The sequence below is a fragment of the Fusarium fujikuroi genome, chromosome FFUJ_chr07 (assembly GCF_900079805.1).
Source record: "Fusarium fujikuroi IMI 58289 draft genome, chromosome FFUJ_chr07".
In the NCBI taxonomy this organism is placed as follows: Eukaryota; Fungi; Ascomycota; class Sordariomycetes; order Hypocreales; family Nectriaceae; genus Fusarium; species Fusarium fujikuroi.
In genome coordinates this window covers 2,388,096-2,410,750 of record NC_036628.1, presented here as the reverse complement: position 1 = coordinate 2,410,750, position 22,655 = coordinate 2,388,096, and the positions used below count along the sequence as shown (strand labels likewise).

Genomic DNA, 22,655 nt, shown 5'->3' with positions numbered 1-22,655 from the left:
ACAAGGTAACAATAAACATGTTTTTAATATAAGATCTATTGTAAGAAGAAGCAAGTAGTCTGTCATCATGATCCTAGCTACTATTACCCTGATGCCCATAATATGATTACCAGAACGCCATGCTTAATCAAGGCGGGCATCTTCGCCCACCACCTATAACTTCACCCCCCTGAGCAACGGATATCGAATGTGATTCAAGGCCTTTCATAGACCAGATACAAGTCATACAACGCCATAAATACAATCACCAAGCCAACATCCTCGCTGAGTCCCAAAAAGCCAACAGTCTTTACTCCTTACGCAAACACTTCAGCAAAGGCGCAATCCTCGACTTTTTGCTCAATCCGACTCGATAGACGGGTTTGTTGATGATTGCTGACAATCCCTTGGAGGGCGTTGAGCTTCTGCTTGTGATTGCTAGTTTCTCTGGTTTTTCTTCTTTCTCTTCTGTTGCAGCATCTGAAGCTTTCGACGCCGCGTCATCGTCCAAACTGGACACAGACTTGGCAAGGATGTTTGTGTCGGATTCCTTCAGGATAGAACTTTCTCGACTCTTGCTCTTCAGCGAGGGTTCCATTTCGCTTTCATCTGCTAGCTCATCTTTGCTTTCAGACTCATCAATGTCTATCTTGGGCTTTTTCTCTGGCCGCACAGCATCTTCAGATAGCGACGCATCGTTTGTAGATGCTGACGGATCAACTTTTGGACTCTCCTCCCTTGCGCCTGATTGATCTGACTTTCTTGGTCTCCCACGCTTCTTCTTGGGTTTCGTGACAGGCGTGACAACCTCTGGTCGAGGTGAAGGTGCCTCTGGCATTGCTGTGGGCTCTTCTATGGTCTTCTTCTTTGGCCGGCCCCTTGATTTCTTTGTCTTTGTTACCTTTTCAGGCTCATAATTATCAAGAGCATCTTCTTGCATGGCTGGAAGCTCCGGTTGTTCTGGTTGCTGTTCATGCATAGTCTTGTCATTTGCAGGCTTGGGTGAGTCACCATTCCTTATTTGCTCTAGTTGTCTCATTGCTTTTCGTTTGGGAGGCGAATCGATGGCGGAGATGACGTCAGGAGATGAATCCCACCTGTTTCCAGTGGCTTGTCCGATTGCTGCTCTGTTTGGGTCCATCACACTTGAAGGCGGAGGAGGAGCGGTACTCATAAGATAATGAGCATGGCTTCTGGGAGTGTTGATGTTTGTTGCATCTCCGCTTGACGCAAGATTGATTTCGAACTGACGGATCGGAGGGAGTTGGTGATTCTGGCTGTCACTAGAAGGCAATTGCACACTCTCGTACTCCAGCTTCTGGGCTTCAGTAAGCGGGTTTGTGGTAATGAAGAAAGAATCGTCTTGATTGACTGGTAATGTTGGCGGGAGCATGCTCGGTGTTGGCGCTGGCTGGGATTCATGGCATTCCCTTTCGTTTTCATGGCTGAAAGGGATAGCAACCAAGTCGACATCGTTGGAACCTTGGAAAGGCGGTTCTGAATGACTGACTTTTCTACGCTTCTTGCCTGAAGGTGAGCCATCTGATCGCCCAGACTTGGAGCTTGGAGGCTTTCCTAGTTTGTCCAACTCTTGCGCGTGACGAGAATCAGAGGTGGAATCAGACTGAGCCTTCGAACTCTTGACCTTGAGCTTTATCTTAGGTCGAACAGGACGCTCATCAGGTGAACTTGGTACATCCCACATATCGTCCATAACAGCCATGGGCGCCTTTCTTCTGCCTGGTGTCGAGGCCTGGGTCCATTCATCTGGACCGTTTCCGTTGGTCTGTCCTCTTTTTGTTGCCTGATCCCTTTCAGACGGTACTGAAGATGGTTCAATAAGTCCCGTTACCGTTATTTTGAAAGGTGCTGGTGTTGTCATCTCAGAGCTTGAGACTGAATGTTGATCTTGATCATGTGATCTGGCTGTCGCCTCTGGAATATATCCACGGGCTGCATCATTCTGCTCATTGTAAATATTTTGAAAGAATGACGGGTTTGTTGAAGTCGTCGCACGGCTTACACCTCCAGAAGAATTATTTGCAGCTTCAGTCTGAGCTTCAATCTCGGCTGATCCAAATGACAATGGTGCCTGTATATTTGGAGGCGGAGAAAAGCTACCATCCTCATCTTCAGCGTCAGAATCAAGTATTACAATCGGAGGCATCCTGGCGAGTAGTGACGCATCGCTTCAGAGGTCACATGTGGGGATGAATCCTCAATATTGAAGAACGTTCAGCATAAATTGACATCGTCGCTTGAAAGACAAGGATAACAAAGAAGCGCGTTGTGGCGTGGGGCTCGATAGCTCACGACGCGTGGGCACGTGATGAGTTCCAACCTCACTTCATCAGACCAAAACACCATGATTCCAACGTTGGGGATGTCATTTACAATATCTACACAAGCATTCATTCAGTTGTTTAATATGGCAACCAGTCACAGCAATTGTAGAGAAGGAACAAAAGTTTCATCATCATCATGAAAAATAGGTCAATTTGTTGATTTTAGACCCTCATCTGCTCCCAATCGGGAGGGTATATGCAAATGTTGAATGCTCGCCAAACCAGCCGTACCCAGATCCTAATCCACAGGTTAACTTTTAGGATTTTACCACAAACATATCTGGTCCATTTTTTAGGCCAGTCCCAAACGCCGATGTTGAAATCGTAGCTGTTTTGAAGAACAGCCTCCACAAAAATGCTATTAACACAATCCTCATACGCCTTCATCACCGTCATCAACCTCTTATACAATTATGGGTTGGCATTTATTTGGCGTACTTGGCACGGAAGTACTTGGCGGCGTTAACCATGTTGGCAAGCGCCTCCTTGGTCTCCTTCCACTGACGGGTCTTGAGACCACAGTCAGGGTCGATCCAGAGCTGCTCGGGCTTAAGGAACTGAAGCATCTCCTCGATGCGGTCCTTGATCTCCTGCTCGCTGGGGACACGGGGAGAGTGGATGTCGTAGACACCAGGTCCGATGTGGCGGGGGTACTCAGAGTCGACGAAGACCCGGAGGAGCTTGGCATCAGACTTGCTGTTCTCAATGGACAGAACGTCGGCATCGAGGGCAGCGATGGCGTGGAAGAAGTCCTGGAACTCAGAGTAACAGAAGTGGGAGTGGATCTGAGTGGCGTCCTCAACACCGGCGGTGGAGAGGCGGAAAGCCTGGACGGCCCACTTGAGGTAAGCATCACGCTCCTCACCGGAGCGGAGAGGAAGACCTTCACGGAGAGCGGGCTCATCGACCTGGATGACGTCGATGCCGGCCTTCTCAAGGTCAACGACCTCGTCACGGAGGGCAAGGGCAAGCTGCTCAGCCTGGACGGACTGATGGACGTCGTCACGAGGGAAAGACCATCGAAGGCAGGTGACGGGGCCAGTAAGCATACCCTTCATGGGCTTCTTGGAGACCGACACGGCGTACTTGGACTCCTTGACGGTCATTGGCTGAGGTCGAGAGATGTCACCGACGATGATGGGGGGTCGGACGCATCGAGAACCATAGGACTGAACCCAGGCGTGTGTGGTGAAAGCATAGCCCTGGAATCGCTCACCGAAGAACTGGACCATGTCGTTACGCTCAGGCTCGCCGTGGACAAAGACATCGAGGTCGAGCTCCTCCTGGATCTTGATGTTCTCCTCGATCTCCTTCTCAATGAAGCGGTCGTACTCCTCAGCGGTAATCTCACCCTTGGTGAACTTGTTTCGCTGAACTCGGATCTCCTTGGTCTGGGGGAAAGATCCGATAGTGGTAGTGGGGAAGAGGGGAAGGTTCAGCTTCTTCTGCTGCTGGCTGATACGGGTAGTGAACTCGCTCTTGCGCTCGTAGTCCTTCTGGGTGACCTTGGACTGGCGCTCCTTGACCTGAGGGTCGTTGGTTCGGGGAGAGTCGGCACGAGCCTTGATGGACTTGGCGTTAGCCTCAAGCTGCTCGCGGACGGAGGCAGGGCCCTCAGTGACGGCCTTGGCAATGAGAGCAATCTCAGAAGCCTTCTCAGTGGCGAAAGAGAACCAGTCGGCAATCTCAGGGTCCAGCTTCTTCTCGCTGGCAAGAGTGTGAGGGGTGTGGAGGAGAGAGCTGGAGGTGGCAGCGATGACACGGTCCTTGCCGAGCTTCTGGATAGCGGTCTCAACGGTCTCGATAGCACGCTTCAGGTTGGTCTTCCAGATGTTGCGGCCGTCGACGACACCAGCAGAGAGGATGGTGTTGGAGCCGAGAGCATCGAGAACCTTCTCGAGCTGCTCGGGGTTGCGGACAAGGTCGATGTGGACACCATAGACGTCCTTGGGGAGGAGGTCGAGGTTGTGGACGATGTCACCGAAGTATGTAGTGAAGACAATCTTGGGGATCTTGTCACCAAGGCTGGCGAACTTCTCATAGGCGGGCTTGAAGGCATCCTTGGTCTTCTGGGGAAGATCGAAGACGAGGACAGGCTCATCAATCTGGACAGTCTCGGCACCAGCCTCCTTCAGCTGGGTGAGGATCTGCTCATAGACGGGGAGGAGCTTCTCAAGAAGGTCGATGGGCTCGACAGACTGGCCACGGTCGGCCTTGCCGAGGTGGAGGAAAGAAACGGGACCAACGAGGACGGGACGGGTGTTGATGCCAGCGTCCTTAGCCTCCTTGAACTCAGCAACAGCCTTAGGGCTGTCAGTGAGCTTGAAGGTCTGGTTGTCCTGGAGAGTAGGCTTGACGTAGTGGTAGTTGGAGTCGAACCACTTGACCATCTCCAGAGAGGGGACATCGACACCCTCCTTCTGGTGACCACGGCCCATGGCGAAGTACTGGTCAATGGGGTCAAGGCCATCCTTGGTGTATCGCTCGGGAACAGCCTAAAGGATGTGGGTCAGCAAATGTTGTTCTATGACTCCAAGTTGAGGGAGATACGTACACCGAAGTCCTGAATCTGGTGGAGGACCTGGTCGTAGAGGGCGAAGTCGTTACTGGGGATGATGTCGACACCGGCATCCTGCTGGATCTTCCAATGAGCAAGACGGAGGCGCTTGGCCTCAGCGAGGAGGTCGGACTGAGAGATCTTTCCACCCCAGTCTAAAGTTTGGTTAGTCGATGATGACACGAGTCAGAGATTTGCGGAAGACTGACAAGCTTCAGTGGCCTTCTTCAGGTCACGGTTAACACCCATACGGGGGAAACCGAGGATAGCGGACTGAACCATCTTTGCGGTTGATTCAACTGCTTCTTCTAATTCTTGATTTGGGTATAACTGTTGTTGTCAGGTTAGTCTTTTATTTTGAAGTTCTGGTTAAGAGCACGGTGCAGGCGGGGGTAACAGCGGGGAGAGGGGCGGAGGAAATCGAGCAGGGCTGGACTGGATGGATGGAGGGGAGCTGGCGGGGAGTTGAGAAAGGCGGAAGAACTGTGTAGAGCTTCACGTACAAAGTGGTCAAGAGCCCCTGTCTGTGCCAAATTGGATCAATTGGAAGATCCTTTTCGAGATAGAGCAAAGGGAAAGAGTGAGATGAAGAAGGGAGGAAAAGGGAAGGGAAGAAAAATTGGGAGTCGAGAGTAGAAGAACGTTTTGAGCTTGCTCAGACGAAAAATCAGAGGGGACCAACCAAGCCAGGCCGAAAGCGGGGGAGGGGTAAAAAAGTGGTCGAGGAAAGCTACGCCGCTGATTTGATTGGCGCCGGAGCACTCGAGATATCTTACACCATTCGTCTACCCACTCCATTCACCGATAAGTGAAGGAGTAGCTTGCCTGCCACTGACGGCCACTCTAGCCACTACCACTGTTACTACTACTGCTACGGTGCTACCTACGGGCCTGTACAACCTTAGAGGAGGAAAGAAAACACAGGACCTCAATCCTAAATGACAAAAAGACTTAGGTAATATAGCCTAAGTTTAGGATAACTTTTGCTAGGTTTATTTTGACACCCTACAGTAAGGTTTGCTGTTTTCTTACCCCCCAGAGGACAACTCAGGCGGAAGCCTCTAACAACATCCACCTCGAATCTCACGTATTCGTACTTAGCGTACGAGGCGGTTGGTAAATCGGAGGAGGCGGTTGCCGGAGTGGATTTTCAGGGCCCTTTCCACGGCTCACGGGCTGTCGGTGGGCGCTAATGGAGGGGCAATTTGCAGCAGCTCTGCAGCTTGTGGCAGGGGTATTCACCGTTCTCGCAGGGCACAATGGGGCTAGTACGCCTCAATGAATCTTTGCTCGGCTCCCGAATTGCGTGCTTGGATGCCAATCACCTCATCAACCAATTTTCTCTTCTCTCAAGAGCTACAATGGAGCAAAGGAAGCAGAAAGAAGTGCTGAGGCCAATTTCTACCTCGCCGCAGATCGGCCTTTGGCGTCGTTTTGCAACCCACTTTGTTGAAAAGATCGACCATTCGTAGCCTCCAACAGGAGGACGTGTCCTAACTTTTCGTTCAACGGTGTCGGATTTTCCTACTCATGGTTTGTAACGGCCTATCTTACTGGAGACCGACCACGTGCTTTAGCGTTGTGTTGTTGTGATGTTGTAGGAATTGCGCTTACACCGGAAATTTTCGGAGTTTAGAGGATTTGGACTACGCACATATGACAAGCCAAGATGCATCAAGGAGAGTGCCGAAAACTTGATATAATTTTCAAGAAGATGTATCCACTAGAAAACTGTTTAATTGCTCTATGACGAATCTTATTCTACACTGTCTACTTACACGACTCATAACAGGGAAGATAATAATATGGTACAGCTCCAGGTTAGGTAGGTGTGTTGCATTGTTTTTGATCAAGAGAGATCTGATACTCAACAACACACAGCAGTAACACCTAATGTCGATTGAGAGAGTCAAAACAGCATGATAGAAGGTCAGGCCGTCGTCTCCTTCTCCAACAGTTCGCAGAATGGATCGGTCAAGTAATTTTGACTCTCCAGGTCCAGGCTGACCTCGTTGTGACTGCGTTGCACCTTCCAATGAACAAGCGGTAGGGAGACAGATAGGAAGGAACAAATAGGAAGGAACAGATATGGAAGTCGTGATGGCCTCAATGGAACCAAACGCTACCAGGCTTCCACCCGATCTCTCCAGGAAGATGTAATCCTGCTTCATCAATACGCTTCATTTTGGACGACCCTTATGACTTCTTTCTTTTGGTGACTGACCCTTCACTACTTTTTGGTCGTTTCTTGGAAGAGTACCTCTATCCCCCAAAGCCTTACTGATGCCTTCCTTCAACCTCTCAAAACTCCTTTGTTGTTGCAAGATCCCAAAACGCCGTAAGCAGAATTCGGAATTTACAGCAAACGATGTAGCTCTCCAGCCAATTCCTGTTCTGGCTCCTCCTGCTGAGGAAGAACACCAAGAAATCAGTGAGAAGAACCGACGGTCCATCATAGGCTTGCCAAACACGGCTTGGGCAATACCAGTACGGAATAGTTCTTTCGAGAGCGGCTCTGTCATACGTCAGCATATGGATGACGACGATTCAGATTCAGATCCAGATCGAGCGCAACCAACAAAAAAGTCCAGCACTACGTTTGATAGTGTACGCAACAAGCTCATTCGCACCATCTCACATAGTAACAATGGAGACCATCCATCCCATGTTTCTGTTGGGAACAGTGAAGAGGAGATTGCACGCAGAGCCGAATTGAAGCGCATCATGCACCAAAGGATTCAGGATGAACTAAAGTCGGATGAGTCGGATGATCAGATTGGGAGTAAGCCGGCGAACAGTATTCAGTGTATGGTTTCAGTCGTTGATTTGACATTGCCTAATTCTGGACCCCGAGATGCTATTGAATTCGGCGTTAGCAAGTCTTTTTCTCGCAATGGACATTCTACTTCATTCGACTTGGATCAGGTCGATCAGGACACGCACCAAGACAGTCGAGTTCCTCAACAAGGTGAAAATAGACCACAAGAGACATTTTCACAGACATCAGAGTCAATTAACGGCGCTGATGATTGGAGACAAGATGACGTGCACCCAAGACTCTCCCCTTCTTACCCCAAGAGGCACGTTTCAGCGAGCGAAGACGGCGACTTCATACATTCTCAGAAATCTTTCCAGCTGTCAAACGGCACTGGACGTCTCGACCGTATTCTGGGACCAGACAGCAGCTTCAGCAGCCGTCATGCTTCTTCAGGAGATGGGCATTCTGCTCTTGGCGTATGGCTCATAGCCCAGGGTCTCCGCTCAAGAGACAACTCAACTCTTTTCCTTGACGAAGATGAACTTGAACCAACTGAAGACACCAAGCTAACTGATTACAACACTTCTTCACTAACACGGGCGGAGGGGGACCATGTCCAACAGACTCGAGAGACACCAGCAAATGGAAATCCTCATATGCCCCATGAACCAACCATTATTGACATACCCAACACGGTGGAAACATACTCTCGGTCCAATTTCAAGGCAAAGAATGATCGCTACGAAATATCAAGCCTATCTGGAGAGTTGCCATGGGGCCCGACTGTAACAGCGCTTCTCAATTCATTTACCGACAACACGTCTCCAAGTGGCCCATCAAAGTTACATCCTAGTCCAAGGCGATCTCAGCAGAATCTTTATAAACTTGACCCCAAGGACCTGGATAGCATGGAGTTATCTCCATTCAAATGTAAGTGATTTCAAACTATCACTTTCCAATGACGACTAACATTGTGAAAAGGGCGAAGCTATACTTCTTCCCAAGACCAGGAAAATACAAATGACCAGAACTCCAAGAGTGTGAATATCGGCGTGCCCCAGATAAAGTCCCAGTCTTATGAAAACTTTAACAACGTTAAATTTCCAGTGAAGCCTCCACAAGACACGACCTCCTTGGCTCAATCAGAATCTGCCAGCTTCCTGCAACGTGAGGCTGAGCTCCGGTCCATTGGGCGACGTTTCAGTGAAGCATTAGCACTGAAGAAATCAGAGAAAAGAGTGGTAACCCGTTTCCGTGAGGAGTTTTCCGAATCTTCGCTGCCACCAACTGTCCATAAATCCTTCAGAAGCAAGATCCAGCTGGCAATTCCGAGCCACCTGAGGGCGAAATCTGATGGCATTGACGTCCGAAAAAAAGGTGGCTCTTCTGGGCCACCCAAAGGGCAAAATTACCTGCTCATCCCTGTGGAAAGATTAGGAGGGCACGAAAGAGAAGCGAGTGACAGGTCAAAGGGTCGTTCGAACTTGAGCATTCGACCTCACATGAGTCGGCTGCCTACCGAGGAGTATCAGAAGCCAGGATTAGAGCGCCGAGAGAGCGCAACAGACCTGTGGCAACGGGCCATCAGACTTGAAGCTGAGAGAAGGCACAGTAGTAGTATCCATTTAAGCACAGCAAAGCCAAGCCAGAGAAGTCAGCCCTCCAACAGATCACTGAATGAGCCCGGAGCATCTAGAAATAGCACCAAAAGTGTCTCAGATACGGGACGAGAGGCCTCTCAACTAACTCCCACAACGGATGAGCTGTCCTCGCCAGGGAACTCAAAGTGGCTGATTGAGCGCTGGGTTACCACAATGCGACCTAGGATAGGGGAATCAGCTGGAGACGTGAGGTCAACACGACTCACAGAGCCTCCAAAGTCTTGGTCCAGATTCCCGTCCCACAATAGAGAGGAGAGGAATAAGAACGCGACAGATAGAGACCGGGTGCATCCTAGAGATTTTGCGGTCAAGCATATGACGTCTGAAGGTCAGATTAGATGGGCCACAGATGTGCCCCTTGATGAGGCAGAGCAGCGTGCACGTACTCTGCCACGGTCTTTTTCAACCAAATTTGGTAACCTGGTCAAGTCAAAGATGGGACGGATTATCCCATCAAAAGGTATTAGACATCGTGTCAGTCAAGATCATTTCAGAAGACATGCTGCCTTAAGTTCAGCTTTTATGGAATATCCCGAAATGGGGATTCGCCCTTCCGAATCTGGATATACCGAGCTTCAAGCACTGGGGAGAGAGATCAGCAACATGAAGGGGGAGCTTCACCTACACGTCCCGGGCAGGGAGCTATCGAAGCCACAGTCTTCCAGAAGCTTGGGTGATAGAGTAGTTGCTTTAATGCACGAAGCGATTGGTCAACGACATTCGAAACACGACGAAGTTGCCGAAGTCGCCGAGTACCCAACAGTCCCGCTTACACCAAGCGTGGTCAGAGAGAGTATTGCTGCAACAGATGTATTCGTTACGCCGAGGAGTCGATTTTCGAATGATGCCATGGACGGAGAAACAAGAACTAGCACAGAAGCAGAATCCAACAAGGTGAAAGACCAGAACACACCGCTAACGGGACCCGAGAGCATCAGGGACGCTCCCCTGAGCAATTCCTCAACCAATATCAAAGACGTGGAGCCTCATACTCAACTTCACACCCCCGAAAAGGGCTCGACTTAACCGTAGCAGTCTGTTTAAAAGAAACTCAATTTATTACTACGGCTATATTGGCCGGCAAGCACACTTGTGAAAATACTAGATATCCTATGGAAGGGGGAGACATGACAAGCACCATGTACTTGTGAACGAAGGTCGACTATGGAATTTTATGCATTCTGTCTTTGTGGCCTGCTGCAAGTAACAAGCCTTACGTATGCTATCTCTAATGCCAGAGTGTTGTTCTTCTGCTCCCTTGTCAAAAGATCAGGTGTCTTGACTTATTGCCAGACTTTTGTGCGACTTCACAATCCTTTCCGTGTACCCTGTTATGCTGCAATCCGGTCAAACGCGGGTAGAATGATGACCAGAGGTTGCACAAGCAAGAAGGAGACCGTACCGTAACTAAACAGTTTCCTTCTCCTTCTCCGTTTTTTCACTTTTGAGCTCATAACGCTCCTTTCTAGCTCTCGCCTCGTCCTCTTTCCGCTGCATTTCCTCCTTTCGCTCGCGTAGTGCAATGCAGAACTTTGAGCGAGATCTGATACTGGGACCCTTCCAGATGAAAACAAACGGAATGAAACACATGAGGGTACTGAGACCACCGAGCAGAGAGCATGCACCATTGATGTGGAGTTGACGGAACATGGGCTTTGTGGCAAGTGGTAGCACAACAGCAAAGAGAGAGCGTGTCGTAGAGGCGGCAGCATTCGCAGAGGCAGCAAAGATCTCATACGCATCTGTGAGGTAGTTGAGTATAGCCATGAAGATTAGCATGAAACCCATCCCAAACAAGACGCCGGCAAGCATAGGGGCGGCGAAGGGAATCTCTGCACGGGCAGACCAACCAAGCCAAAAGAGAGAGACGACGAAGAGGGGGCCACCGAGACAGGCTAGAGGTAGACGACGATACTCTTCGCGTTGGACCCAGGGGGCATTACGCTCTGTAGCACGAGCAAGTGTGTTATCCCATGTCCAAAAGATGGGAAGGGTCAGAGCTGCACCACCAAATATTGGAAGATATGCGAGGCCAGTAACACCCGGTGAAAGGCCATAGACGTCTTGGAAAATGATTGGGAATGCCTGAAAAGACATGTAGAATATGGAGTAGACAAGGGAGAGATAGGCGCAAGAAGTTGTCACAATGGGCTCAGATATGATCATGCGAAGAGGGCGAGTCAAAACCACAGTGAGAAGCTGTCTCAGGTCTGTTGTCTCGAGGTCTCGAGGGGCAATGGCACGAGACGAAGGATCTTGCTTGCGGAGTTTTCGAGCGCGGCGTGAGAGAAGAATCGGGCCATATGTCTCGGGAAGGAAGATAATGAGGACGAGTGTAGAGCCTGCGATGATGAGAGCAATCCAGAAGACCCAGCGCCAACCAATATTAGGGCCAGCGAAGCCAGATAGGATAGGGGAGAGGATGGGACCACCAGTAGTACACTATTGCCAGGTCAGCTAATACCATGCATGCAGGAGCCTTTGAAAATTATTAGGTAGAATATACTCACCACCATGAAAATGGCAAAGGCTCTGCCTCTGGTCCGCGGGTCATTATACACATCTGCCAGGATACCAGCCACAATGGCAATAGGTGAACTAGCAAACGCTCCACAGAAGAAGCGGAAGATCAATAGAGCAGGCCAAGTGGGAGCCAGAGCACAAGCCATAGTGAAGATGGTGAAGAGACAAAAGGTGACCAGACTTAGATCTCGTCGTCCATAATGCTCGCTGAGAGGACCCCAAACAACTGGGCCTAACACATAGCCAATGAGGTAAACAGAAATGGGCAAGACACTCTGTTCTTCCGAAGTGATGCCAAAGTCTTTGGTGATATCAGGGATGGCCATGCTTGGAAGGGCAGAGCCCATGGTAGAGTTGATGACGAGAACGGAGGTACATAGTAGAACTAATTTCTTTTTTGTCTGTTATAGGGCTCTACAATTAATAAAGCCGTTCAATATTTTGAGAAGAGGCAGAAGCTTGATTGAGGACATACATCTGACCAATTTACTGGGTTCTCTGGATCGTCAACTTCCCAAGTGACGAGGACTTCGTTTGTGCGGCTCCGGGTCCGGGAACGGATGTTGTGAAGGGCGCCAAGACCTCGGTCCGCTGCCTCTTCCTCATACCGAGATTGAGCTTCGATTTCGTCGAGATGATGTATATGATCTGAGAATGAGCTACTTCTCCTCCGTCCACCTAACAAATTGTGAGCTCGAGTTCACTCCAGAATACAATAGTTCAGTCTCGGGAAGAAGAAGAAGAATATTGGCAACGACTTACGGTATGGTGACGGTTCCCGTGTTGTCTCACTGGATTCACTTGCAGCCATGGTTTCTTGGCGTCTGGAGACACTGAAGCTATTCACATGAGAAAACAATCAATTGGAAGAGTAAAACAGCAGTAACAGCTATATTCATGTGATGTTGCAAGGAAAAGAATGAACAATACGCACAAGCACACGAAGTGGATAGGTTCTGCATGCACTCTTCTCCCCCATGACTTCAAAATTGGCCGATCCGGGTGTTGCATATCTATGGGCTAAGTGGCTACGCCCTCCCTCTTCCTGATCTTATTTGGGGTGCTACTCAGGCTACTGTAAGGCGTAATCCAATGCATGGAGAGAGGCATCTGTGTGGCAATTCCCCATAACTACCACAACAGGAGATCCGGAGCCGGGCCTCAAATATGGGGGCACTTGTGGGTAAAATGTGGGATTCGCGGCGCCGATGATGGAGGCGGCGGGTGTGGGAGCTTGAGGAGCGAGGGGCTACAGCATGTGCGGGAGCCTCTTCCGCAGGTGAGGGGAGGTCGCGGGGCGTCATGAGAACCTTTGTTATCATTCCCCAGAGCAGTTCCCAGGGTACTACGGCTCAATTCTCGATAGTCTGGAGAGTTGGTCCGTATTAGCTTCAATCAGCTCAAAGAGCGAGCGAATCGCTGTGGTTTGGTCATCAAAGTTGGGGTTGCTGGAAGTGGTTCTTGGTGACCGATAACCCGGGAATAGCAACCGGACACAAGACCAAGGAGCTGAGCTGTTCCATAGACATGCGAGTTGTTGACCCGGCTTTCGATACCGGAGGGCGTGACCGGCGACCCCCAATGGGATTACAAATAAGGTTGCCCACAAACGTTGTGATGTGCAGAAGAATTGCTGCATTCACGAGAGACTGGATAAGAATTCTTCCGGCTGAATCGGTGTGGCTTTTTGTGGTTTCTTTGGAGGGGGTATCAGCTTCGATTTTCTTTGTTCAAGTCTCTAGGTTGATCTGCTTTCCGAATCTGGCATATAGCTCGACCTTGAGCTGGGTCATCTCCTCGCGGATAGATGATAGCTTCTCCTCCAAAAATGTTGACTCTTCCTCGAGCTTCTCTGTTGCCTGCTCTAGCATCTCCTGAGCCTGCTCTACCGAGACATGGAAAAAGGCATCGCCAATCTTGTATCTGTGTCCAAGTCAGTCTGTTGGGTATTCGCTTTTAGGGGTATTTCGCTTTCGTACTGGATCTTTTCGTCCTCATCGGCGAGTTCAAGTTCGGTGGACAAATCGTCAAGCTCTTCCTTTTCCTTCTATATAGCAATGCTGGATCAGTCGGTGTTCAACGAAGCTCAGGAGGCATTCCGATGCTCGTACATCGTATACGTACGGTTTTTGTGCTCAGTTCCTCCTCCAACAAAATTTCTCGCTGGTGTAGGCGACTGAATCTGTTGATCTTGTCCTGGTCCTCACGTCGAACCTCAACTTCGTCGGCTGCCTGCTCGTCCGCCTTTGAAAGCTAGAGAGCTGTCAGATATACTAGGATCATACCTTTGATCAAGGACAACTTACCATACGACGTTGTACTAATGAAGCCATGGCGGAAGACCGAAGATGCTATCGCTATTGTACAGATCTCAAGCTTGTGAGCCTTGCGCACAATCAACCCGAATCCCAAGGTGGGTTACAGTGCGTGTTCTCAGCCGTTGGCCTGGCACTGTACACCCCTCACCCGAACCAGGGGCTTCTTCGATTTGAGGGTGTGAAGCTCAAGGTGAGCTAGGTACGTACTGTAGGGTTTTCGGGCGTTGCCGATTGGCTTATTCCCGAAGTTTAGATCAGTGAGGTCAGAGTAGCAACCGTAGAACGCGCTGTCAAAACCACAAACTAAAACAACAACCATTTCTCATCAACCATGGCGCTCGGAAAGAAACCATACCCCAAAGCCACGGTCAAGAAGATCATCAAGGCTCATTCAAACCACAATTTAAAGAAGAATGCCGATGTTACTGTGTGTTTAAACGTTCTCATGGCCGCAATTGATGCTGATGTTTACTTGTCTTAGATCTTCCTCGACTACGTCCTATTCATGGAAACGTACGAATCTGACGAATCCTCCTATATCGCGACAATCCAAGCTAACTAAATCAAAAGCCTTATAAAAGAAGCGGCGATCCATTCGAAACAGTCAGGCGAACGAGGTCTCTCTGCGAGGAGCGTCAAGAAGGTGACGAGAGTATGTCTCGTGAAGCATCTTCTCTCCACATCTGCTGATCCGTGCTGTCTAGGATACCTTGACCAAATTCAAGGGTTGAGAAAAACGAAGAACTGCGACAAGCAACGAAACCTACCGGACTCACAACAGTGTTGCGATCCTCAAGAGCCGCGCCGCCATTGAGAGCCATACAGGCATAGACGCGACATCCGACATGATACAACAGTACCACATACACCGCAGACATTACAGACATTACAGACATTACAGAGTTGGGAATGGAGGCACTGTATGATTTACCCCTTGACGGATTCCGCGACCGGGCAGAGGGCAACGCGAGGTTGAAAGAACATAGCGCTTGCGCACGAGACCACCCACCTAACCTCATCTCAGCTGAATGCGACGATTGGGTGGGGCTTTTTCTTGTCATGACGATGATGCAGACCAACGAGAGAACACTCCGTCTCTATCCGTACAAACAACATTAGTAGATTAAGGCAAACAATGGATGAGTCTTGATAAAGAAAATACTGCACTCAGCCTAAAATTCATCATAATGTGAAACCATTTTATACATACAGCAATTGACAGCCCCGTTTTCTCGGCCAGAAACAATGACAGTGTCAATGCAGGGGGTTTGCTGCCTGGGCGCTCTGAGGTTAGTTAGTGTTGGTACTGGCACTGGCACTGGCGGGCACAGACAGGCACAGACAGGCAAAGCTTCGTTGTACCACAACCTAACTCGGACTTCTCCTTCTCCTGCTCCAGCTCAGCTACCTCGCTTTACTCTTCTCCACCATCTGGACTCAACTCTTCTCTCTCCTCCAAATTATTCTAAACGCATCTCTAGCATTTAGCATTTTCATTTTCTTAAACACTCAACGAACTATCTCCTCTGTAAGCCTGTCGCACACATCGCTGACAGTGCCGTAACTCTCCGCGCAAACCCTCTTCCACCAAATCACACGATCTCCTCATCCTACCGCGATGGCTGCTCAAGCTGTTCAGCCCTCCAAGTCCGCGAAGAAGAAGGCCGCCAAGGCCCTCGAGCGAACCGAATCACCTGCGCCCAGCGTTGCCTCTGCCACTGCCGATAAGAACAGCGATGACAGCTTCGAGAGCCCATACATCAAGGAGATCCAAAAGTATGTTTCTGGGGCTTGAGTTTAATATGCGCAGACGGTAGAGTGCTAACGGTCACAAAGGAACATCCGAAATGTCAACAAGAAGATCGTACGTGCCTTTTTGCCTGGTTACAGCCCAACTGTCGATCATCGTCATACTGACTTTACCGTTAGACCAACGCTTCCAAGACCGACTCCCTCCTGAGCCAGAACCCTGGGAAGTCCCTTGATGAATTGGTCGAGTCTCGAATCATCAACAACGACCAGAAGGCCCAGATCCTCAAGAAGCCCGCTCTGCAGGCCCAGCTAGCGCAATACGAGGAACAGCTTGTGCAATACCAAAAGGTTGACGAGCAGTACCGCACACGTGCCGCCAGTGACAAGGCAGAGTGGGAGAAGAACTTGGAGAAGGCCAAGGCCGATGCTGTTGCAGAGGCCAAGGCTGAGTCTACCAAGTCTCTCCATGACAACCTCCTCGTCCTCTCACAATTTTTGCGACTTGCTGCCTACCGCCGCGAGGAAGCTCAAGACCCCGACTCCGATGAGAGTCAAGCTATCGAGGGTGTGCTTCTTGCCATATACTCTGGTGATGAGAATGCCGTGCAGTCTATGCTCAAGCTTGTCAACGGCTCTGAGGATCAAATTTACAGCGTGCCTGGCGAGCAGCTACAGACCTCTTGTGAGTATCCCAAAGCAGCTCAAATTCGTACTTGCCTTTACTAACAATACTTAGTCTCTAAGGTCAAGGCCCTCGCTCAAGAGTACAAGACTCACTTTGACGAGCCTCAGCCTGCCGAGGCTGAGGCCGAGCATGTTAAGGATGTTGCTACCGATCCTACTATCGCGCACGCTGCCGCTACTGAGATTGAGGCTGGCGACACCGCCGCTCCCGTTGTCGCTGAGCCCTCTTCAATCTCCAACGGCTTGGCCAACGCCAGTGTTGCTGATGATGCTGCTAATGCCGTCGCCGAAAGCCATTGGGACGCGAGTAACGATATGTCTGCTTCACAGGAGTGGGTCGATGTGAAGCCTGCCGAGGCTGTTGAGGCCGATGCTGCTGCTCCTACTCGCGTCGCCAACACCCACTCCTGGGCTGACGACCACCCCGAAGTAAGTTGATTACTTGTTCGATGATATACGATCAGATGCTAACAAGTCAGACCACCGCCCCTGCTGATCCCAACGACGGATTCCACCAGGTGCAGCGAAAGGGTCCCCGTAACGAAGGTGGCAACCACCGAGGTCGCGGACGAGGCGAGCACCGTGGCCGAGGTGGATTCCGCAGTGATGGTCGTGGCCGTGGTCGCGGTCGCGGCGGTGTTGGTCGAGGCGGACGACGTGGCGATGAGGCTTAAGCACCTTGAAACATGGCATGCGGTAAACACACAAACTTACGAATCTCCTTTTCTCTCCCGGAGGCAAATGTACACCATGAGATGACGGCGTTTACAAGTCAAGATTTCTATCTAGGGCGAATAGCCAGGGGACGGACGGTGGACTTGAGGACTTTGCATTTTGGGGTTTTGATGATTTTGGGACTCGGATATACATCTGGCCACGGTTTCGGTTGGAGTTCTCTATACCTTTGTAACAAAATAGGCCTTCCGGGGATTAGGCAGTAGGTAAATAATGTGAATGGATACCCGCCAAATGTGTTTGATGTGTGACACATGATGCAAAGTAGTGTGGATATTGTAGACCGAGCCATTGAGTTATGGTATGGTTCAAATATTACCATGAAGATCGGTACTACATATTATGCCAAGAGTATCGTCTCATTACATGGTGCTGGACATGCTATGATGCCTCATGACAAGGCTGAGGGTCGAAGCTAGAGCTCCAAAGTGTGCCGTCATAGGGTTGACAGGGGGTTTTGGAGAATGTGGGGAGCTCAGAATGTCATGTTATTGGTAGATAAATTGGCCACATTATTGACTGAAGAAGACCAGAGGCCACGTGCGTCTAATCTCATGATAAGGCCATAACGAGACTCCACTGAATATTGCGTTCAGGTAGACCTGATACTCTATAGATCAAACACCAAGAAACATGTCTTGTTTGCATAGTAGTCAGAGAAAAGCCATCACGCCTAGTCAACCATATGATATCTATATCACAGTTCAACTCTTATCCCCAAATTATACTATGCAGTTTGAATCGAGTCAGGATAATCATGAAATTACCCAAGATTACGGATACCTCCACGCCATCATAAGCTATAGCCTAATTACCAAACATCATGAACTTCTGAGACCAAATAGGCCACTTGTCACTACTGGGGGCTTTGATGTGTCAAGCGAACTCGATGGTAGAGCGAGGCCTCGACTCGAATGTTCCACTGTAAATTCTTATCCCTCCAATAATTTCGAGTTTTCTGTCTTATCTGTCTCTCAGCCTTGCATGGGGACTAAACGTCACCGCCGCTATAATACCTATTGTTAGCTGTCCTCTTTCCATGAGTGGCTGGACGCTTCCACTAACTTAGCTTCTAACAGCCATCGTGGCTTCTTGCTCCCCCCATTGGAAGAGGTCTCCATTCTGGCCACATCGTCCAGTCCTCTCTCTCTCTTCTTTAACTTATATATACAAAAAGAGTTTCTCCGGGCTTTTTATTTTCCTGCCCATAGACGAAATCGTCTTTTTGTTCTCTTTTCTCAAGAGGCAAAGCTCCTCGTTGGTTACAAAAAAAACAAAAAACACAAAAAAGACATACCAGTCCTCTGCGAATTGGTGTGCGCAACTGAGCGCACCCCACCAAAACCACCATCATGGCATCTCGAGTCTCGCCGCTCATGACGCTTTTGGCGACAGTCTTCCTCTTCGCCACAAATGTTTTTGCAATCTCAGCTGTTTTGGGTGTCGACCTTGGTACCGAGTACATCAAGGCCACTCTTGTCAAGCCTGGAATTCCTTTAGAAATCGTCCTAACAAAGGACTCCCGACGAAAAGAAACCTCCGCCGTTGTCTTCAAGCCCTCCAGAAATGGTCCTCAGAAGGGCGACTACCCCGAGAGGGCCTATGGTGCCGACGCCATGGCTCTCGCCTCTCGATTCCCTAGCGACGTCTACCCGAACCTCAAGACCATCCTCGGCCTGACCACTCAAGATTCTGTGGTTCAGGAGTACGCTGCCCGACACCCTGCGCTGCAATTGCAGTCCCATCCCACACGAGGCACCGCCGCATTCAAGAGCAAGTCCTTTACTGACGATGTGGAAGCCTGGATGGTTGAGGAGCTGCTCGCTATGGAGCTACAGAGCATCCAGAAGAACGCTGAGGTGGCCGCTGGTGATGGAAGCATCGTCCGCTCCATTGTCCTGACCGTTCCTCCTTTCTATACCGCCGATGAGAAGCGGGCTCTTCAGACTGCTGCTGAGCTTGCTGGTCTCAAGGTCCTGGGACTTCTCAGCGATGGTCTCGCCGTTGGTCTGAACTACGCTACTACCCGGGAGTTCCCCAACGTCAGCAACGGATCTAAGCCCGAGTACAACATCATTTTCGACATGGGCGCTGGCTCCACCAAGGCTACCATCTTGAAGTTCCAAGGCCGATCTATCAAGGATATTGGCAAGTTCAACAAGACTGTTCAGGAGGTTCACGTCCTAGGCGCTGGTTGGGACCGCACTCTTGGCGGTGACTCCCTCAACTACCTCATTCTGGATGATATGGTCAAGCAGTTCGTCGAGTCCAAGGCCGCTCAGAGGGCTTCTGTCGCTGCTGAGAGCGTCAGGTCCCACGGCCGCGCCATTGCGAAGCTCACCAACCAAGTCGAGAAGGTTCGCCATGTCTTGAGTGCCAACCAGAACACCGGAGCCAGCTTCGAGGGCTTGTACGAGGACATCGACTTCCGATACAAGATTACCCGCACTCAGTTCGAGGAGATGGCTGCTGAGCACGCTGAGAGGATCACTGTTGTAATCAACGATGCCCTGAAGGCGGCTAACCTCGACATCATTGACATCGACTCCATTATCCTCCACGGTGGTGCTTCTCGCACCCCTTTCGTCCAAAAGGTCCTTGAGAAGGTTTCTGGCTCTCCTGAGAAGATTCGATCCAACGTCAACTCTGATGAGGCTGCCGTATTCGGTGCTGGTTTCCGCGCTGCTGAGCTCAGCCCCAGCTTCCGTGTCAAGGAGATCCGAATTGCCGAGGGTGGTTTCTACCCCTCTGGTGTGAAGTGGGAGACCAAGGAGGGAAAGACTCAGCACCAGCGACTCTGGTCTGCCGTCTCCCCTCAAGGCGCTGCCCCCAAGGAGCTTACATTCACCAACGAGAAGGACTTCACTGCTACTTTCTACCAGCAAATTGGCTCTGATGAGAAGGATGTTAAGACTCTGACTACCAAGAACTTGACTGCCACTATCGCTGCTATTAAGCAGAAGTATCCCTCTTGCGTCGAGTCTGAGGTTCGCTTCAAGCTCGGTGTCAAGCTCAGCAGCGAGAACGGCGAGGTTGAGATTGCCAAGGCTGCTGTTGAGTGCGAGGCCGAGGTTAAGGAAGGCCTCGTAGATGGTGTCAAGAACTTGTTTGGCTTTGGCAAGAAGGACCAGAAGCCTCTGAAGGAGGGTGAAGGCTCTGAGGAAGAGATGAAGGATGACAAGTCTTCCTCTTCCACTGCCTCTCCTGAGTCTGCTACCGCTTCAGCAGCCGACTCTGCCGCTTCTGGAAGTACCGAGGAGGTCAAGCCTGAGGCCAAGAAGCGAGAGATTGTTGGTATCCCTGTTGAGATCACCATGGAGAACCGTGGTATTCCTGCCCTTACACCAGCCGAGATTTCCAAGTCTAAGGACCGTCTCAAGGCCTTTGCTGCCTCTGACAAGGCGCGCCTACAGCGAGAGGAGGCTCTCAACCAGCTTGAGGCATTCACCTACAAGATTAGGGATCTCCTTGAGGGAGATGCCTTTATTGCGGCTTCTACTGAGAAGGAGAGGACCAAGTTGGCAGAACTTGCCAGCGAGACAAGTGACTGGCTCTACGCGGATGGTGCAGAGGCTACCAAGGATGTTCTCAAGTCTAAGCTCAAAGTTCTCAAGGACCTAGTCACACCCATCCAGAAGAGAGTTGAAGAGACCGAGAGGCGACCTGAATACCTTACTGCACTAAAGCTGACTCTGGAGAATACTCAGGGATTCGTCGACAAGATCAAGGGACAGATTGCTGAGCATGAGAGTTGGCATAAGTCCGCCTCTGAGTCCGCCTCTGCATCTTCATCAATTGAGTCTTCCAGCACCGAGGCTGCGCAAGAGAAGGCCACAGGTGACTTTGACGGACTGGAAGACGAAGATCCTGCTGTTGCGGAGGCCCGCAAGATGGAGCAAGTGATTAGGGAGAAGGGGCCTATTCCTCCTCTGTACACTTTGGAGGATCTCAAGGAAGTGATTGATCTTCACAAGGCCACTCTGGACTGGTTGAATAACCTCGAGGCCAAGCAGTCTAAGCTTGCTGCCACTGCCGATCCTGTACTCCTCATCAAGGACCTCAAGGTCAAGCGTGACAAGCTCGAGAAGGCTAGCGTCGAGGCCGCCCTCAAGGGTGCCAGAAAGGTGGAAGAGAAGAACCGACAGGCCAAGAAGGCTGCCAAGGAGGCTAAGAAGAAGAGCAAAAAGAGCAAGACGACAAGCGGAGAGGCGTCACAGGAGACAGTGCAGCTTAACGCCGAGGACTTCATGAAGGACGGCGAGATTGATAAGGAGCAGCTCGAGAAGTTGCTCAACGACATGAAGAAGGAGAACGAGAAGAATGAGAAGAACAAGAAGAGCGAGGGAGAGAAGAAGCAGACTCACGACGAACTATAGACGATGCCGTATTGACTTTTGATCTTTGCTTTCTTATAACGAAAAAGAAGAAGGTGGAGCTGGTTGTTGATACGCACGCATCTTGATTGATTATTTGATACCGGGTCAGATGACGAACGATAGAATATCTGACTCTGACTATACCTACCATATGAAGTAGAATACCATGAGGATGGACATATGGATTTCTCACCAATGAATGATGAACGGGATCGGAATGTGAGATGTTTAGTATGTCGGTCCTGTTTCACGGGCCGTATCGCTTAGATATATTGGTCAACGGATCCGCGAGTAACGAAGCATTATATCGTGACCTTTGCTGTCTCTACCCGTTCCACGTCCATGTCCATGTCTAGCTCCCTAAGTACTAAGGTAGCTTGGTAGTATGGTTACTCATCCTCATGGTCTTGTGAGCCAATCTCATGACCCAAGTCGAGTACAGGTGCCCCCGTATCTGTCTTTTCAGGATGGAGTATCTAATGTGCCGTCGTTGATTGTTTGCTCCCAGAGACGTGGATTGGATATTCATGCATTGTTACATCGCAGTTGCAGGTTCCCGTGTTTGTCCCCGGCTGGAGCTGTAGGCGAGAAAAACGACCCGATTACAAGAGGTTGTGCAATGGTCGGCGCGAGGTGATGGGCTCGTCTACGGCGAGTGAGTGGCCTTTGGGTGTTACAAAGCGTGGGCCGAGGGCCTAGATATGGAGGTTGGTGATATAGGGGTCTCGGCTTCTACTACTCGAATGAGACGTTGCGAGCTAGACTGTCTTGGCCGAGAAAGTGTCCAGCAGTGCCCATTGATAGCTGTGAGGTACTAAGGTAGGTAGGTACCTTAAGGCAACCAACTGTAGCACCTCCGTCCCAGGCTCTCTCTGGGTCTGGTATTTAGATGATTCACTGGCCCTGTCTAGGCACCTTACCTTAGGTAGGTAGGTATCAAGTTCCAGTTTTCCCTCCTTCTTTCTAT

General features: G+C 50.2%; 8 protein-coding genes; 4 read left to right on the top strand and 4 right to left on the bottom strand.

Annotated features, from left to right (window-relative positions):
- Positions 1-289: 289 nt before the first annotated feature.
- On the bottom strand, positions 290-2,146 carry FFUJ_08377 (uncharacterized protein; the record flags this gene model as incomplete). The annotated part of the gene is made up of 1 exon (XM_023580930.1): positions 290-2,146. One exon carries the CDS (start codon positions 2,144-2,146, stop codon positions 290-292), a length of 1,857 nt encoding a protein of 618 aa, XP_023433619.1.
- Positions 2,147-2,749: 603 nt separating this feature from the next.
- Positions 2,750-5,163, bottom strand: FFUJ_08378 (probable methionine synthase; the record flags this gene model as incomplete). XM_023580929.1 has 3 exons in its annotated part: positions 2,750-4,819; positions 4,879-5,036; positions 5,091-5,163. 3 exons carry the CDS (start codon positions 5,161-5,163, stop codon positions 2,750-2,752), a joined length of 2,301 nt encoding a protein of 766 aa, XP_023433618.1.
- Positions 5,164-7,164: 2,001 nt separating this feature from the next.
- FFUJ_08379 (uncharacterized protein) lies at positions 7,165-10,326 on the top strand (the record flags this gene model as incomplete). XM_023580927.1 has 2 exons in its annotated part: positions 7,165-8,569; positions 8,621-10,326. The coding sequence occupies 2 exons, from the start codon at positions 7,165-7,167 to the stop codon at positions 10,324-10,326; spliced, it is 3,111 nt and encodes a 1,036-aa protein (XP_023433617.1).
- A 381-nt stretch (positions 10,327-10,707) lies between these two features.
- FFUJ_08380 (related to fluconazole resistance protein (FLU1)) lies at positions 10,708-12,634 on the bottom strand (the record flags this gene model as incomplete). XM_023580926.1 has 4 exons in its annotated part: positions 10,708-11,742; positions 11,811-12,224; positions 12,299-12,501; positions 12,586-12,634. The coding sequence occupies 4 exons, from the start codon at positions 12,632-12,634 to the stop codon at positions 10,708-10,710; spliced, it is 1,701 nt and encodes a 566-aa protein (XP_023433616.1).
- Positions 12,635-13,553: 919 nt separating this feature from the next.
- On the bottom strand, positions 13,554-14,156 carry FFUJ_08381 (probable Gim complex component GIM3; the record flags this gene model as incomplete). XM_023580925.1 has 4 exons in its annotated part: positions 13,554-13,746; positions 13,803-13,870; positions 13,948-14,076; positions 14,130-14,156. The coding sequence occupies 4 exons, from the start codon at positions 14,154-14,156 to the stop codon at positions 13,554-13,556; spliced, it is 417 nt and encodes a 138-aa protein (XP_023433615.1).
- Positions 14,157-14,472: 316 nt separating this feature from the next.
- FFUJ_08382 (uncharacterized protein) lies at positions 14,473-14,703 on the top strand (the record flags this gene model as incomplete). XM_023580924.1 has 2 exons in its annotated part: positions 14,473-14,568; positions 14,623-14,703. The coding sequence occupies 2 exons, from the start codon at positions 14,473-14,475 to the stop codon at positions 14,701-14,703; spliced, it is 177 nt and encodes a 58-aa protein (XP_023433614.1).
- Positions 14,704-15,759: 1,056 nt separating this feature from the next.
- Positions 15,760-17,251, top strand: FFUJ_08383 (uncharacterized protein; the record flags this gene model as incomplete). XM_023580923.1 has 5 exons in its annotated part: positions 15,760-15,917; positions 15,978-16,005; positions 16,071-16,575; positions 16,630-17,006; positions 17,057-17,251. The coding sequence occupies 5 exons, from the start codon at positions 15,760-15,762 to the stop codon at positions 17,249-17,251; spliced, it is 1,263 nt and encodes a 420-aa protein (XP_023433613.1).
- Positions 17,252-18,664: 1,413 nt separating this feature from the next.
- Positions 18,665-21,688, top strand: FFUJ_08384 (related to stress protein ORP150; the record flags this gene model as incomplete). The annotated part of the gene is made up of 1 exon (XM_023580922.1): positions 18,665-21,688. One exon carries the CDS (start codon positions 18,665-18,667, stop codon positions 21,686-21,688), a length of 3,024 nt encoding a protein of 1,007 aa, XP_023433612.1.
- Positions 21,689-22,655: the final 967 nt, after the last annotated feature.